The sequence below is a fragment of the Phasianus colchicus genome, chromosome 1 (genome assembly GCF_987193195.1).
Source record: "Phasianus colchicus chromosome 1, bPhaCol1.hap1.1, whole genome shotgun sequence".
NCBI lineage: Eukaryota > Metazoa > Chordata > Aves > Galliformes > Phasianidae > Phasianus > Phasianus colchicus.
The window spans coordinates 109739766-109755941 of NC_143436.1; the positions used below are offsets into that span (position 1 = coordinate 109739766).

The 16176-nt window shown below is 36.2% G+C and overlaps 1 protein-coding gene across 8 annotated transcripts; it reads right to left on the reverse strand.

Moving 5' to 3' along the window:
* Nucleotides 1-1009: 1009 nt before the first annotated feature.
* LCA5L (lebercilin LCA5 like) lies at nt 1010-15592 on the reverse strand. 8 transcript variants are annotated; one of them, XM_090122699.1, is made up of 9 exons: nt 15098-15177; nt 12772-12858; nt 12564-12695; nt 10121-10635; nt 8552-8689; nt 7027-7120; nt 3354-3460; nt 2932-3064; nt 1010-1639 (listed from the first exon to the last, which is right to left on the reverse strand). In XM_090122699.1, the coding sequence occupies exons 3-9, from the start codon at nt 12628-12630 to the stop codon at nt 1041-1043; spliced, it is 1653 nt and encodes a 550-aa protein (XP_089978825.1). In that variant the 5' UTR covers nt 12631-12695; nt 12772-12858; nt 15098-15177; the 3' UTR covers nt 1010-1040. The 8 variants fall into 8 exon arrangements, with proteins under 8 accessions (XP_089978825.1, XP_031468606.2, XP_031468610.2 ...); XM_031612746.2 differs by having other exon boundaries at nt 12564-12858; nt 15148-15591; XM_031612750.2 differs by having other exon boundaries at nt 12564-12858.
* Between the last annotated feature and the right edge of the window lie 584 nt (nt 15593-16176).

Here is a 16176-nt window from a genome sequence, read left to right on the forward strand (position 1 = left end):
CAGGAGAGATTGTAGAAATATTAATAGTACATAGAGGAAAAGTACTCTTTTGACTGCATTAAATCATTCTTGAAAAATCTGTCCATGCACAGCTCAAGTACTACTTAAAGAACTTAACTTGAAGATAAGTATACTTACAAGTAGGTTCAGATCAAAATATCTTAATCACCTTTAGAAGTTTTCATAATACAGATGGTTTCTTTTTTCTTGGTACTGCTTTTTAAAATTTAGTAGAATACCTTTTTCCTAGCTTACATTTTAGCAGCCTTTCATGAATTTCTACCAGAAACAAGACATAATCTTCCTACCCTTGCTTACATAACCTTAAATGCAAAATTTTTAAAGGCTTTTTGAGAACTAGATATGCCTGACTTCTCCAGAACAATGCTTTAGTCTTGCACATTCAATTCTGGATGTCAGCTGTGGAAGTTACCAGGCAAACTGCTTTGGTAAGTTCTAACAGTGGAAAAGAATGAAGCTTTAGAGCTTTATAATGCTAATGAAAACAATGTAATAGCAAATTATTGTGTGAATTCTGGAAGCTATGTCAGGAGTGAAAAGAAAATTATTTTCTTTTAGTACATTTTAGGTAGCAATTCAATAAAGAACCTTCTGAAAGCAGACTGCTCACTACAGCTAGTTAACAAATAACTTAAGATTCAAACTGCAGAGAGAATGCAAAGATTAACCAAAAAGGACTAACTTGGACACTCCCTAAAACAGGTAAAATGACAAAATTGTTGAGGCACCCTAAGATGCATACATGTGCATCAATAATAGAAGAATGTTCTGCTGTGACAGCTGATTTGCCTCTCATTTTGAAAGTCATTGACAGAAATTCTCAAAACTTCTAAGAATTAATATATATTTTACGAAGCTAAAAACAGTGTGTAATCGAAATGGAAAGGTAAGTTGATATACTTAATAAATACCAATTTTGTGTATTCTTATAAGGTTATTCATAATGACTCATAGATGATAGATGCTATTTTATAAATCAGTGGAAGGTTAACATTTCACTTGTGTAATCATGCATCCCCTCACAGCTTTCTCTCCATTCCTCTCATGTTAGAACACGAATGGCTGTCTTTGCAAACACTGCCTTGTCCAAAGAGTTCTTTCATAAGACTCTTCTTCCTTTCACTGAATATTGTATGAGCACAGCCTTCTGCTTCAGTCAAACCGTCTTTCTGCCTCATGTTGGTAACTTTACTGAAGGATGGTTCATATAGCCCAGACAGTTTCTTTACTTTTGATTCTTCTTTGCAGTGGTCCTGACCTGCATGTCTGTTGTTGCGAAGACTGCATTTTGTGGATTTTGTACCTGATGTAGGAAGCCCGTGATACAAATTTTCAGTGGTTTCTGAGAATACGTATTGTTTTTTCAGCTTAGAGAGTGTTTTGTTTCTTGGAGTTAAAAAATTATGCCCTGCCTTCCCACTTCTTAGTAGTTCTTCTGACTTTTTTTCTTTCTCTTCCACTGCATCTTCCTCTTGACTGTTCTCTTTTACACTGTCATTTAGCAGAGTTTCTTCAGCTTTCTTTGACTTCTGTTTAAGCAAGTCTCTCTTTCTTTCTTCTTGTTTTATAAATTCCAGACAAGTGTGTGTTGTCTGTGGTTTGTTTTCCTTTAAATATTCTAAAATGAATATTAGGGGTTTTAGGAATGTTCTTAAATTATATAGGATCACAAACAGTCATGAAGCATTAATGAGAGCAAATTTTACTGCATTATTTCTGAAGTTGTTACTGATGGTTCTTTAGTCTTGATGGTTAGGACAGTGCTATTTACTAATAATAGGATGGGGTAAGGTTTTGTTAAGATCATTAAGTCATTGACATACTTGCTTAAATTAATTAGCATACAAGTATAATCTGTATTAAGTATTTCATGGGCTAAATATAGTGCTAGAGAAGTTGCATATAAAATATCAGGGAAATCACATGAGATCTGAACTCCTAATTGTCATTGTATTGCTATAACATTGAGCTTAAATACAGGAATGGTTTTTTTTCCTTTAACTGACAACATGCTTGTCTCATGGAGCAGAATATACTGCAGTTTTTCAACATAGGACTGAAATGATTCACAGGTGGCCTCTGGAAGGGTTTCAAGCTGAAAAGATGGAGTACAAACTGCAGGAGTTAAAACCTTTCATATCACTGGCTCTGTTACTGATCCAGTAAGTGACCTCAGCAACCTGTCACACCTTTGTAAATGTGTGAAATTCAGCTCACATAATGTCGCCTACTATTTGTGAAGTATCTAGCATGACAGCATTCAGATCTCAGATTTATCTACATTTATCTACAATTTAAAGAAAATGAGGTTTTTTTAGAAAATATTCAGCTAAAAGAATAGATGCATTTGCTTGCTCTTTCACCTGTTATACGGGTGAACCCATATAGAACCTCTTCAAAATTAAGTTTTTTGTAGATGAGTTCCTTGCATATGGCCTTTATGTGAGATCACAGTCAATGGTTAAGATTTGCATAAAATCTATTTACAGTGATCACTGTAATGAGGAGATACTCTCAGCCCTTGAAGAACTCCTTTTCCTTTCTTAGCAATAGATCCCAAGCCAGAAAAATCTACTGACATCTACTATGATGCAGATTCACAACATGCAGTTTGGGATCAGTATTTGATCAATGTGGATTTAACAGAACGACCATTAAGTAAAGTATACTTTTATAGATTAAGCTCAGAATTTTTACCAACACAAACATGAGCTGCTTTTAGAATTCCAGCAGTAGGAAGATGCCTTAAGCTGTGGAGCTGATCTGCTGTCAGTGTAGTACCTCCAGCAACTGGCTTTCAGTGACTCGTAGTTACTGTCACTCATATGCCAGCTCATGTAAATTACCATTATCATCAGTTCATTCAACTTCTGAAAAGATCACATGCATTTTTTAGATACTAAAACATACCTCCATGAGTCTGACAAAAATTTTCTGGCTTTGGTATTTTCTTGGATGATTGCTTTTCTGTTTCACATTGGGTATCAGTGTATGCTTTGCTTGCTGTAGCTTCTTGTTTCTTATCTTCTGAGGCCTTTTTCTCCTATAATTGACAATTAAAGTTAAAAAGTACAGGGAAATACTTGTTCAGATACTTTCTAAAGATTACAATCAGTGCAGTACTTATGGAAAGATGAATATTTTCTATTGAGTTCCTTGTATTACAACCTTTGTCTAACATATTTTCTGTTGTATGATAGTGATATTTACACAAAATGCACAGGAAGTTAAGATGACTGTTCAGTCCAATCAAGTATATTACTAAAACTGAGAAAAAACATACAACTTCAGTGGTAATTTAAGCAAAGGAGTTGGATCCCAATCTTTCATACCTCATGAAGCAGAACTGGACTTTCTTCTGTTTCCTGGGACTGGTACTGAGATAGCAGTGATCTAAAATGCTGTTTATCTGCTTGCACTGATGTGTTTATACTGAGACCTGTTGCAAAAGGACAGTCATTAGCAGTAGTTGTTTCTGGAATTACATTGTTGGTGAGGGCAAAGATACATTTGATGACAGTGGTATTCGATTGGGACCCAAACATTCTAAGACTCGAGTTTTGTTGGTTAAAGCCTTATTTTAAAGAGAAGTTTGCAGTTTAAGTGTATGTCAGTAAGTTAAAGTCCCAGAATGCATCCCGCATTCTGAATATGTATATACCTTCATCTTTATTGCAGTTAAGAGTGTTTCAGGTAGCAGTGAAAATGGAGGAGTAACTAACATAGCTAAAGCACTGTTAGCTGAGTTTGAGGCACCAGTGTGTTGTGACTTTCCAAAGATGCAGTAAAATCTCATTATCTAAGTGTTACTGGATTTTTTTTATTAGATGTTCTGAGTTTAGCTACCCAGAGGCCTGAGCATTTTCATCAGTACATTTGTGTGCTGTACATATACTTTTTACTTTTAGTTAGGTGTACAAAGACATCCTGTTCAGATAGGACGTGATGTCATAGAAATGTGTCAAATACCATAGAGCCTGTGTTGGGTCAGTTTGTGTGGTAACATTATAATGTAAACTTTAAGAGGTCTGGGAGGGGTATCTCAATCTTCAAGCTCCCAAAATCAGATCCTACAGAATAAAAAATGCTTGTTTTTATGCCTTCTGACTTGTTTGAAGTTAAGCAATTATATAAAGCTTTGCTGAACCGGACTCTTCAGGAGAAATAGTTCACACTATTTGAAATATCACTGATGTTTGAAAGGAGGTTCCAAGGGAGCAATTGAATGTTCCCTTCAAAGAAGTACCTGAATAGGATGAGATGACAATGGCAAGGCCTGTATATTGTTCTTTTATTCTATATTTGGAACAGCTTTGACATGAATACAGGAACAAAACTGTAATCTTACCTATATCACCATTCAATGTTATTCCCAGTTTTGATACCCAAAATCAGAGGAAGACTTACCATAAAAGATGATTTTTCAACTGTTTGCCTTTTGATGGTGATAAGGATGTTGATAAATAATTTGAAAATTACCTCTGAAGAAATGGCACTTACGATGTGGAGGGAAATAGTTTTCTCTTTTGAACCCAAGTAGTTACTTAGAAGCTTTGTTAACAAAAACCAATAGAACATTCTTCAGATTCAGAACTAGGGGGAGCTGTACCTCCAGACGAACTAGTGTGACCTTCTAACAACTGAACAAAGTTTGCTCCCACTGCTAACTTTAACAGATTCACTCAATAATTCAATTTTATTTTACTTAGATATATGGAGCTTCCTGATAGCCTAAACCTACCTTCACTTGTTTGTCAAGAACATTAAAAAAAAAAAAGCACCCCCACATTGTTTTCTTTCCTGCTGTATAAAAATTGTTACAAATGCACAAAGGAAAGCAACTACTTGAAGAAGTAGCTCTTTCTGAATTTATTATAGGAAAATTCAAGTGAAAAGGAAAAACAATTTCAGTAATTCCAGTTGCAGGTTTCTAAATCATCACTTTCCATTAACTGGCAGAAAATGAAATCCTAATTGGGCAGAAATACCAGAAGAACAGACAGTGTTGCTGGGAATCTAGTCAAGTTATAAAATAGCAGGTCTCGTTTAAGCTAAGAACTTAAGTAGTAATCAGTAATTTAAATTATAATATTAAATAACAATAATGTACAAGTTCACATCAGTAAAGTTAAAAAAAAAAAAAAACCCAGATGGTGATGTGATACAACAAAAGTTAGAATTCAGTGCTTCATAAATAAACAAAGTTTGTCTGACTTGGAATAAGAAGTAGCAATTTCTTTCTACATCTTAAAATTTTAATTACCAACTTCATCTCTGTATTTCAGTTGTCACTAATGCAGAGTAATGAATTTGCAAAGAAAGTTCCACTTCCTCCTTAGTTCAGAAGCAAGAATATTTAAGCAGTAAGTACTTTAAGTAGTTGCTTAAGCCAGGAAATTCAGCGTTCCAATCATTATCCGAAAGTAGAGAGTATAAGGTTGCTGTGCAAAAAGCTCTCCTATGGAATAGTGGCAAAATGTTTATGATCTTGAGTAGCAGGCCAATGTTACTTTAATATATTTCATGTACTTCTCCCACACAGAGTTTCCATACAAAACACATTTTTTGTAAATTCTAGATACTACATCCAAAGCATATATCAATTAGCAATTTACAAATGCTTCAAGAAAACTACTTGCTTCAATGTTTTTGTCCTTGATAGCATGCATGTGAGCAATGAAGCAGTTCTGAACTTGTATGATTTATAATTGTTTTTAGCAGTTGCTCTCTCTGGTCAAGGGGTCAGCAAACATAGATGCTTAGTGCTATGTGAGACACACAGCCTTTAGCATTCAAGGAATCTGCGGAAGGCTGGCCAGCATTACCCAGGACTGATGGGATACCCATGTCCTTCTGGAACAACTGCAGGGCCAGGCAAATGTGCTACAACATCTCAAATGCCACCAGATGATGCCTATTATTAGGCAACTGAATCCCACACAAGATAACTGCTCCTGGAATGGTTGATAGATAAACTTGGCTATGATAAATTTCTCTCCAATACCTGCCTGAGTCCATAAAAAAAGAAATAGTTTACTAAAGAATTGTTTCTCCCTGTTGATAGAATTAACTTTCTATTATTTTACTATGTCTTTCTACTATACTATTGTATCAGTTTTGCTGATGGAAATAATTGAGAGGATATCCAATAATGGGTTTATTACAAGCTCTGATTGCCTATTTAAATTTACTTATTATGAATAAAACCAAAAGGCTGCTAAGGATATATACTTTTCTCTCTCAGATATTCCCTCTCAGATAAACTGACAATATGATCATCAGAATAGCCTTTAAACTTTGTAAACCTTGTACCTCAAATCCACTCCCTTCCGTGCAGCGCAACAAAATGCAAGTTGCAGAAGCTTCAATAATAGGCACCAAAGGATCTCTGCTTCTAATAAGCTATAGGTTTTAAGAATGAAAAAAAAAAAAAAAGAAAAAAAAAGCATCTAAAAACCCAGCTAAATTCATTATTTTGACTGATCTAAAAGCACTTGGAAAGTCTGTACTAACACTAGGAACTTGCTGCATGAGGTTAGCGTGTGAGGTGCTTTGTTTCAGTGAGATGTGATGTTGGATCTGTAGCCGTGAGATGACCACTTCTCATGGCCAAATCAAAATGAACAAGCCTGAACAAAAATTAGGCTGCAGAAGTGGAGTGATTGTTTCATGATCTTATTAAAATAGACAAACAGCTCTTGATGCAAATAGACACCTACAATAGCAACACTATTTCACTGTCTCTATTACAGTACTAAAACTGTACGTATGCTAAAGGCTATTCAAATGAAAAAATGGGTGAAGTATTAACCACAGGTCATGCATTTATAGTCATAGAATACACAAGCATAAAAGAACCACTTCTATTTAAAGCATACGTGCCAGAATATTTTTTGTTTATATAAAAGTACTGTCTCTACATTTACTTAGGAATATACATCCCAATTACAAGACAATATAAGATTCACATAATGAGGCAACAAGGGAAAACAAATATACCCTTACTTTTGTTGTGAGGTACTGAATCATCTTTGTCTTTTGGGATTCTAAGCAAGCGATTTGCATAGATGTTCTTTATGTAAAGTTGCCGATCCTTTTCCTAAGAAGGAATAAATACTATTAAGTTCCTTGAGTGCATTAAGGATTAGTCTTTACTGATTTGATTTTCTTATGCTGGGAAAAAAATGCCAGTAATATTCCTTTGTTCTAAACCATTTGGTGACTTTGTCATCCACTTAAGCATGGATCAGCCATTTTCTTTCATGAGCCAAACCAAAATTCTTTCCTTTAAAGGCTAAAAGCACATTTTTACACCTTTAATAACAATGTTCAGAAAATGAGGCTTTCTGTAACATGATATAAACTTCTGAGGAACGCTTTCAACATCGCTTTTGTAAGAATCATGTTTTCATACTTAAATTTCAGTAACATTCTCACTAATCAATTCCTGGTATGAAAAGGAGTTACATTTAATTTGGGCACAGAGGTTGATCTGAAAGAGAATTACATCTGTATACTTGAATGGTCTCAATAAGCCACGTGTGCAGAACTGTAAATGTGTAAGAATAAACTGTTCTGGCACAGAAATATGGTTAATAAGCATGTCAGCTTCTTGTGGTAAAACAATACAAGGTTTTGTGAATCTAAACATAGCATTATGAAAACACGTGAAGAAATATTTAGAAAAGTCTTAATGTGGGAACTGTACTTTAAAATAATCTGCATTCTAGAACAGCTTTACATGAATTTTCCTAGGGCTGTAACTATTTCCATCTCCCAGATTTGCACACATAGATACATATACATAGTCAAGAGGAACAATCAGGCATCTGATTCCATTTTGGAGAAAGCTTCCTTGTAGAATCAACAGATGCATCAGTCACTATACAGAAATAAATAGCATGTTTTAACAATGCTACAAACACTTCTTAGATTAAAAAGACCACAAAGATTTCCATGTTTTCTTGATATGTATGTTTTTCTTAAGCATTATTCACATCACATAACTTTATTTTGTTTTTTGTCTATTCAGTGCCACATTTTATGTTCTTCCATACATTTAGTGAAAAGTGTTACTATAAGTGTTAAAGTTGACACAGATGTCCCAAAAATATTTTTGTAAAAAACAAGCTGGAACTTGAAACAAACTCTTGAATCATTTTTCTAAGTCTTTTTGGTTGCTTTTCTGATTGTAATGTTTGGCTCATTTTGATTTGAAAGTGTTCCTGTAAAGAAGCTCATATTAAGTGGATATATTGAGCTAGATCTAACAAAACAGTAACAGGTTGGTGGGTACTATTTGTTCAAATTATGATACATTAATCTATTCCAGTTAGTTACTGAAGTCAAAAGACAAACAGACTCTACAACAATTTCATAATTTTATATTTTGACTTTTTTTTTGTTAGACTACAGACTCAAATATGAATAAAAACTCTATTAGTAAATAATGAAAGAAGCAAATGAACAGATAAAATTAATGACTTGAATCTTCCTATAGGAGCAGAAATCTGTTTAGAATCTCGAATACCTTAATTTTTTGGTGAAGAGAGTTAATTTCCATTTGCAAGTTCTTTGTAATTATTCCAGCTTCAACAGCTTTTTTATTCTCATTTGCCAGCTGGCGACTAAAGGTGCTATTGTTCAACTTCAGCTGCTTTTCTAGGCTCTTAAAAAAATTACATGTTTTACAATATGGATGTACTTAGTGTGAGTGTTAAAAAGTTTTCTATTGTTACCAGATCTAAAAAATAAGCATGCTAATATAATGAAAAGTAAGCTTCTATTTATTGTAAACAATGCATGAAATGATTTGAGTATCTCTAAAAGTACTTTAGAAATGAGCAAAAACAGGCTTAAAACCCAATTAATACTGATCAAAAAATAAAGTGCCTGGCATTTCAACATGAAAAATTAGCCTGTACATTACCATTCTGATAAAATTAATGAAAACAATCATCTTCAAGACATTCTCATACACTTTAGTTCACACCAACATCCATTTACTATGGCAGCATAAAGAGGCTTAGTGTAAATGAAGAGTAGGTACTTTACCAAGTACTTTATCATCAGAACCCAGTGCCATGCACTAAAGTAACAATTACTAAAATTGTAGGGGGAGAACCCAATCCTGCAAGCTTTTTATTGTTTCTCACTGTGACTTCTGTAAATAGAGAGTTTCAGGGGTCTGAATTCAGCTGTTTACATTTTCATTTTCTTACCGGTAATAAATACTTCAGACCCAGCTTTTCAGATAGTGAAATGCCTTTAAGATTACCTGGCTCTTTATTTAATCATGTGAATAATGTACCCCATAGAAAACAGAAATTAATTCCTGGAGGAAAATGGACTTTTCTAGTTCTGTAATAAAGCCCGTATTCCTGTTTCCTCATGAAAGGTTTAGTAAAGTTTTACATAAAAGATAAAAAAGATAATTTGAATGATCTCTTCTTGAAATCCCACCAGACTTTTACTACTCCTGCATAATAAATCAGCCATAGAGCCAACTCTAAAAGCAGACTGCAGTGAGTAACAGTAAGTAGTGAACTGGAGATGTAGCTACACCCATGCTGCCCACCAGCGCCACATGGAAGGAAGGGTGCTTGTTTCCAACTGAGCCAGCTTCTCTTGTCCAAGGAAGCAGACCAGCAGCAACCAGGTGGTCTCCATGTATAACTAACGCTGTGTTTTATCAGGGCAAATCAGGGCTCAGGGAGTTCCACACCATTGCAGCTGGACTGCCCAAGAAAGGCTGGGTAACTCCATGCTGCTGGCAGAGAGTAGAGCAGACATTCTATTGAAGATTGCCCTCCAGCTATGTGTTGTGCTTCTGACCTAATAGGGTTAAAACAGGACTTTAATCCTTAGAAATCTTTATTGCTGGATTTAATTCACTCAGTCATTACTGACAAATTTTACAATACTGGAAAGAGTACTACCATTTTTTAATGTCTAGCTTAAAAAGAACGCTCAATACTAGAGGATTGTATTATAATAATCAGTTTGACAAGAAGCAGCTAAAAAAAACCAACATCCACTACTCTTGCACAGAAACCTCTCCTATTATTCTTTCACAAATAAAATGATATGCATATATTACCTGTATTCTCTTATTATTCACTTCCATTTTTTCTGTAAGGACTGATAATCTGTGATAAAGTTCCTCTTTCTCAGCAAGAGTCTTGTCTTCTGAAAGCTTATACAAGGCTTGCAAATCATCTTTAGCTTTTAGCAGCTCTGCTTCAACTTTCCTAAGCTTTCTGGATGCACGTCTTTCTTCCTCCTGAGACATCCTCAGGTGTTTCCTCAAAGTACTCACCTCACTATAATGCCTTGTTAACAGATCAGGCAAGACACTTTCTGAATTTTCATATCCACCTATTGCTTTTGAGTGCCGATACCAAAGCCGTTTCAAAACCTGGTTTTCTAAGTTTGATGCTTCTAACTTGTGTTGCAAATCAAATATTTCATTCTTCAGCTCTTTAATTTTATGAAGTCTTGCTGATAATATTCGCTGAGCCACTTTATTTTTTTTCTGGGAAATCATATTATTCTGCAGGCTTAAAAATGAAGAATTCTGATGTGGTATCTTCTTAGTTGGCAATTTCTTTCCCCCTGCATTCAGATCAAAGTAAATTGACATTGATATATACCCGTCAATCAAGACAGCAAAATCACTGCTATGTCTCCACCTGCTCACACAAGCTCCTGCATTACTCATCCAGGGTACTTAAATGCACTATGACCAAAGGCCCAAGATCTATAATAAGAAATCAATGTTCAAAACCATACACACACACATAAAGCAATCCGTAATGGATTTATGTGGGCCACAGCTACGTAGGAAGCTACATAGGTCTGTAATGGCACAAGGTTGCCTCCTTTCACTTTATGAAGCCATTTTCATTTGGAATAGCCATCACGCTCAACTTCCTTTAATAAGGATAACGAAGTACATGTTTGTCTTCTGGGGCAAACACCAGGAACATTTTGTGAATAACTCAGAAAAGCACACTTACAAAGCATACAGTATTCCAGTATCAGTGGAAACAGATTTTTCCTCCTTGTATATATTTAGTTCACTAATATATTTGGGAGCTGTTGAAGCCAATTCATCCCACCTGGAAGGATTTCTACAGGCTTCAAGAGGAGGACCTACACTTTGCATAGGGGCATGATAGAAGAAAAATAACAATAACTAAAGGTCTGCAAGAACTCAAAACTCAAGGTGATCAAAATTTGACATGCTTACATATCTGTGAAGTTATGACTTCTGACCAGCTTTCTGGAACTTCTGAGGCAAGTCTGAGCTAAGTTTTTCACTCTTAAATGCTTGTAAGCATAGAACAGTTATGCAGTCATGTACATTGTTTCTAAGCAGTAATTAAATATATATATATTTTAACGGCTAGCATTCTAAGTGTATTACTGTCATTTTGCCTTTCTGTATGGCCAACATTCTAAGTGAATGATATTAATTTTCCTTTCCTGAAATGTAAGTAAAATTTGAAAACAGTCAAGACTATATCAGTGTGTGCTCCCCCCTTTCAGACACATATTCAGTCTCATTCTAGCTTTCAGATCATTTCAGACAGCATTTTGCTAGAAGTTTATAATAATAATTTATGGATCAAAAATATTTTATGTACAAAATACCCAAGGTCCTAACCCAAAAAAGAATAAAGAAAAATATCAGATCTTTTTAAGAATTTCAGTAGAATTCAATGAGCATTCCACATATAAAATATTTACAGGAGCAGGCCCTAATTACAACACCTTATAGCAGAAAGGAGGCAACAACAAAGTCATGTCAGGACAAGGTAAATCAGGACACCGCCTCAGACAGCAAAGTCACGGTGTCAGCCTCACTTCTTCCATGAGCAAAGCTAGAATAGTGGAAAGCTACAGCAAGAGTGTTACTTAGGAAGACAGAGGCAAGTGGTAGAGTGGCTTCTGCTGTGGAAAAGGCTCTTCCTTGCAGCACCTGGTTGGATTTAAGGAAACACAGATATAAAAATAGGCAGTAGAGATTCTTCACTGCTAACATTTACAAGGAGGAACTGTATTTGTGCTATATGGTCATTGCACTGAAGCATAAATTCTACATAATACGCTATGACTAAGATGGCCAAAACAGGTTTTTGTCTAAGAGTTGACGTGTTTGTGCAGACATACAATTTTCATTAACTTTCCTTAAGAAAAGTTCTTTTCAGACTCATCAGCTTATGCATAGTCCAAACCATAGAAATCACAGTATCTGCAGGAAAGTCACTCAACACCAAGGAATAAAGACTGCAAAGGTGTTCCCACATCTCAAGTGATTATCCTGCCTCTTGGATCAATGAATATTATGGCATAACATAGTAAGGGGTCTCTACCTCTCTTTCTCCTCTTTCTGGTGTTCAAAACATGATTTATTATTCTTCAGTGAAAAAGTGTTTTTCCTGCCCTCCTCATTACAAAAAAAAAAAAAAAGCCATAGAAAGGGAACAGCTGCATTTTTGAAGACAGTCTCATTTGAATACTACCAGAAAATGAATTACCTTTATTGTTTTGGGAAAAGATCTGTTGTTCTTTTTTCTTCTTTTTCTTTCTTTCATTTTTCTGCATTTTCTTCTCTTCAGTTTCAGATAGTTCTAAACAATGGCTGCTTCTAGCTGTTTCAGAGCAAGTCACTGACAAAGCCCTCAGAATAGTTAGTTTAATGATTTTCACTTCTGCATTTTCCACTGCGTTGCTTACAGTCATTACCTCTGCTTCAGCTGCTGCTTCTAATATTTCTGTGCTTTGGGGAATCGTCTGTGTCACATACTTATTGGGACTTCCTATCCTCCTGCACTAAAATATAAAGGAAATATTCATTTGAATTAATCACTGCTGTGGTAAAAGGCTTAAAAATTGACCTCCATGTCCTATCAGGAACTAAAATGTTAGTGAGTTATGTACTATTAACGTAAATAGTATTAAACAGTCTGCAACTATATTAAGCAACACTAAAGAATACTAATCCATTAGAATAATTGTGTGTTCTGTAGTAAGCAGTAACTTTATATTTCATATTTGCAATTATTTCTATAAATAAAAAATTCATTTAACTCAGAATTTACTGTAATACTGGCATGTGTTTTTTGAAGATTATTTACAAGATACTGCTGCTTAAATGTAAACAGATACCACGGTTTGTTTCCAGTAACATACCTATTTTATCCAGGATAAGTATATTTAAAAGAAGTACAATTGTGTTTATACTCAATACTAAAAAGTGCTTTGTAATATTATATAATAATTCTCTAAAGTTAAGATGATGGTTATTGCTAATTGTATTCTTTTGTTATTTTTTTGTTGTCCATGTCACAAAAGTATCATTTAGTCATATTTTTCAATACTTAGGTCACAAATTAGATCACAAAATGAAGTTATCTTAACAGACACATTAACATAATCAGCAGAGGATGTAGCAGCACTTAAAGCTATACAACACAGTCTCTGATTTTGACACTGAAATAAAAATCTTCTGAAACTTTTGGGACGTTGTTTATTTTACTTATTTTCAAATAGAAACAAAACAGAAAATAAATAAATAAAATTAAGCAATATAATAAAAGTACCTCTGCACAATTTCAGAAGAAACGTTAGGAAAATAAATACTTTTTTTTTTTTTTTTTTTTTTTTTTTAAACAAGGACTCAATACATTTGTTTCCTTTTGAAAGTGCTGTAAGACACTGCTCTACATGTCAAGGCACTTACAACTGGAAATATCAGCTGCAATGCACTGTTGTCAGAGACGTGGTTCTCTTATGCAGTGATCTTACTTTGTTTGACTGGATTTATTTGGAGTAATCTTTTCTCAGTAGTCTCATTTTCAAGCAAAATGAATTCTTCTAATTGTTTAATTGTTGAAATAGAATATATCTAGCATAAAATGTAAAATGCTGACATGTGATACGTGTTTGTAAGTATGTTATACCTAAGTATTTTTTTTACTGAATCTTCTGGAAAGTAGAGCAGATTGACTTCAATAGCTAACACTTCTGGCAATATTATTTAAACAGTGTAGTTTCAGTAAAAAGGATTTCTTGGGATATAGCTCAGTCTTTCTCAATATGACCTGAAGATGACTCAGCCCATTGTTTTACAGATGCAGAATTCTACTCACTAGTAGAATAAATTGTATATCTGGGGGGACTTAAGAGAGAGTAGCAAGTATGTAAAGGAAATTAAAGGGGTATTAAAATGGTAGTTCACACAAAATGTAAGAAGCAGCCTTAGCTAAAAAAAAAGGGGGGGAGGTGGGGGGGAAGGGAAGATATTTATTAAATATTCTTCCTATTTTGTTGTCATTTTTGCTTTCTGGTGAAATTTCACTTTAAATTAAATTTCTTAAACAGAAAAGGGGAATCACTTAACTCCCCCTCCCCACCAAAAAGTGCACTTTAGGATTGCACAAAACGTTGCAGGTCAACTCAGAAGTTTCCTTACTCTTCATTCCCTGGTGCAAATTACTTTTCATTATGGAAGACGGAGGAGTGCCCAGCTGAGCCACTCTAATCACACCCAGGAGATGGGAACTTGTAACATGAGGATGAGGCAAAGGCCAGCTCGGTACACAGATCTGTACTGCTGTTCAAATTTCATTTAGAACTGTCAACACTTTCTGGCCAAATTGAGTTTAAATCAAATAAGCCTCAATTCAACTTAGAACTGCTGCTTTGTGTTGATGAGATGCGTGGGCTGAACCTCACTATGCATTTTCAAAAGCAGACATTGAGAAGTAAATTAAACGGGAAAGAAGAAGCCAAGAGGAGAAAACACAGAAGGTTAAGGACAAGTAACGGGGAAATTGAGGCTTCTTACAATAGGAAGAAAAAAAAACCAAACAGTACTTGAGTAGGAAATGAAAGGCATGAGCACAGGGAGAGCTTCTGTTCAGCAGGAGTGCCCCGGGCTCCTCCAAACACCCCAGCAACCTCCCCCACCTCCCCGGCGGAGGCTCCTGCTGCCAGCCCAAGGCAAAACAAGAAGCCCTGGCAGGATAGCAGTCGGCCCCACGCCCCGAGAGCCGCCTCCACACCTCACCGCCCTGCCCCTCCATCACACCGCCCCGGGCTCTCTCTCGCCGCCATTACCAGCCGTTGGGTGCCGCCGTTGCCGTGGGGACGGGCAGCGGCCGCAGGGCATCCTGGGAGTCGTAGTCGTGGTCTCGCCATCTTACCTTGCTGCCTCCCCCCTACTTGTCTATGTCTGCGCTTCCTCCCCGCACACGCTATTCGTATTTGTGTCCAGCGCTACACATAAAGCTCCTTATGCTCTAAAATCGTTACCTCTAATGGTTTCTCTGTCTGCTGGCTTTGAGTTTGTTCTCTCCCCGTGTGGTATGGAAGGGGAATCGGATGCCAAACAGCACAGAAAATGTTTGCCTCGTCTCCCAGTTATAACTTTTAATGCACCAAGAATGTGTTATTGCTATACGTGCAACAACTATCAGTATGCTTTGGAGCACGCGACCACAGCAACCTTTGTAATTCTTTAGAGCATTTGTATCCATATCAACTCATTTGTAAACAGTACCAGACATGTTCATTCTGTTTATTAGGAAAGTTTTCACTTACATGCAATTTTTCTAGAGAAACAGTCATAGAATCAGAGAATTACAAAATGGTTTGGGTTGGAAGGGACCCCAAAGCCCACCCACCCCAACCCCTGCCATGGGCAGGGCTGCCCCCCACCAGCTCAGGCTGCCCAGGGCCCCATCCAACCTGGCCTTGAGCGCCTCCAGGGATGGGGCACCACAGCTTCTCTGGGCAGCTGTGCCAGAGCCTCACCGGCCCTCTCAGTAAGGCATTTTCCCCAATATCTAACCAAAATCTCCCATCTTTTAGTTTAAAGACATTTCCCCTCACCCTATCTCTATCAGACCCTGCGAAAAGTCAGTCCTCCTCCTGTTCATAAGCTCCCTTCTAGCACTGAAAGGCCACACTTAGGTCTACCTGCAGACTAATCTTACTCACACTGAACAAGTCCAGCTCCCTCAGCTTGTCTTCATAGGAGAGGTGCTCCAGCCCTTTAAACACCTTTGTGGCCCTCCTCTGGATCTTCTTCAAAAGCTCCGATATCTAATAACCTCGAGCAAAAATGTGATGTTTTGTACTAAGTTG

Bases quoted from the DNA above. Each gene is read 5' to 3' on its own strand.
- LCA5L (XM_031612746.2), bottom strand. From the start codon at position 15,228: ATGGCGAGACCACGACTACGACTCCCAGGATGCCCTGCGGCCGCTGCC. The intron at 7,121-8,551 runs GTATTCGAGATT...ATTCCTTCTTAG, and splicing joins CTCTTCACCAAAAAATTAAG to GAAAAGGATCGGCAACTTTA. The intron at 3,065-3,353 runs GTATGAAAGATT...TGTCAATTATAG, and splicing joins GTCCAGTTCTGCTTCATGAG to GAGAAAAAGGCCTCAGAAGA.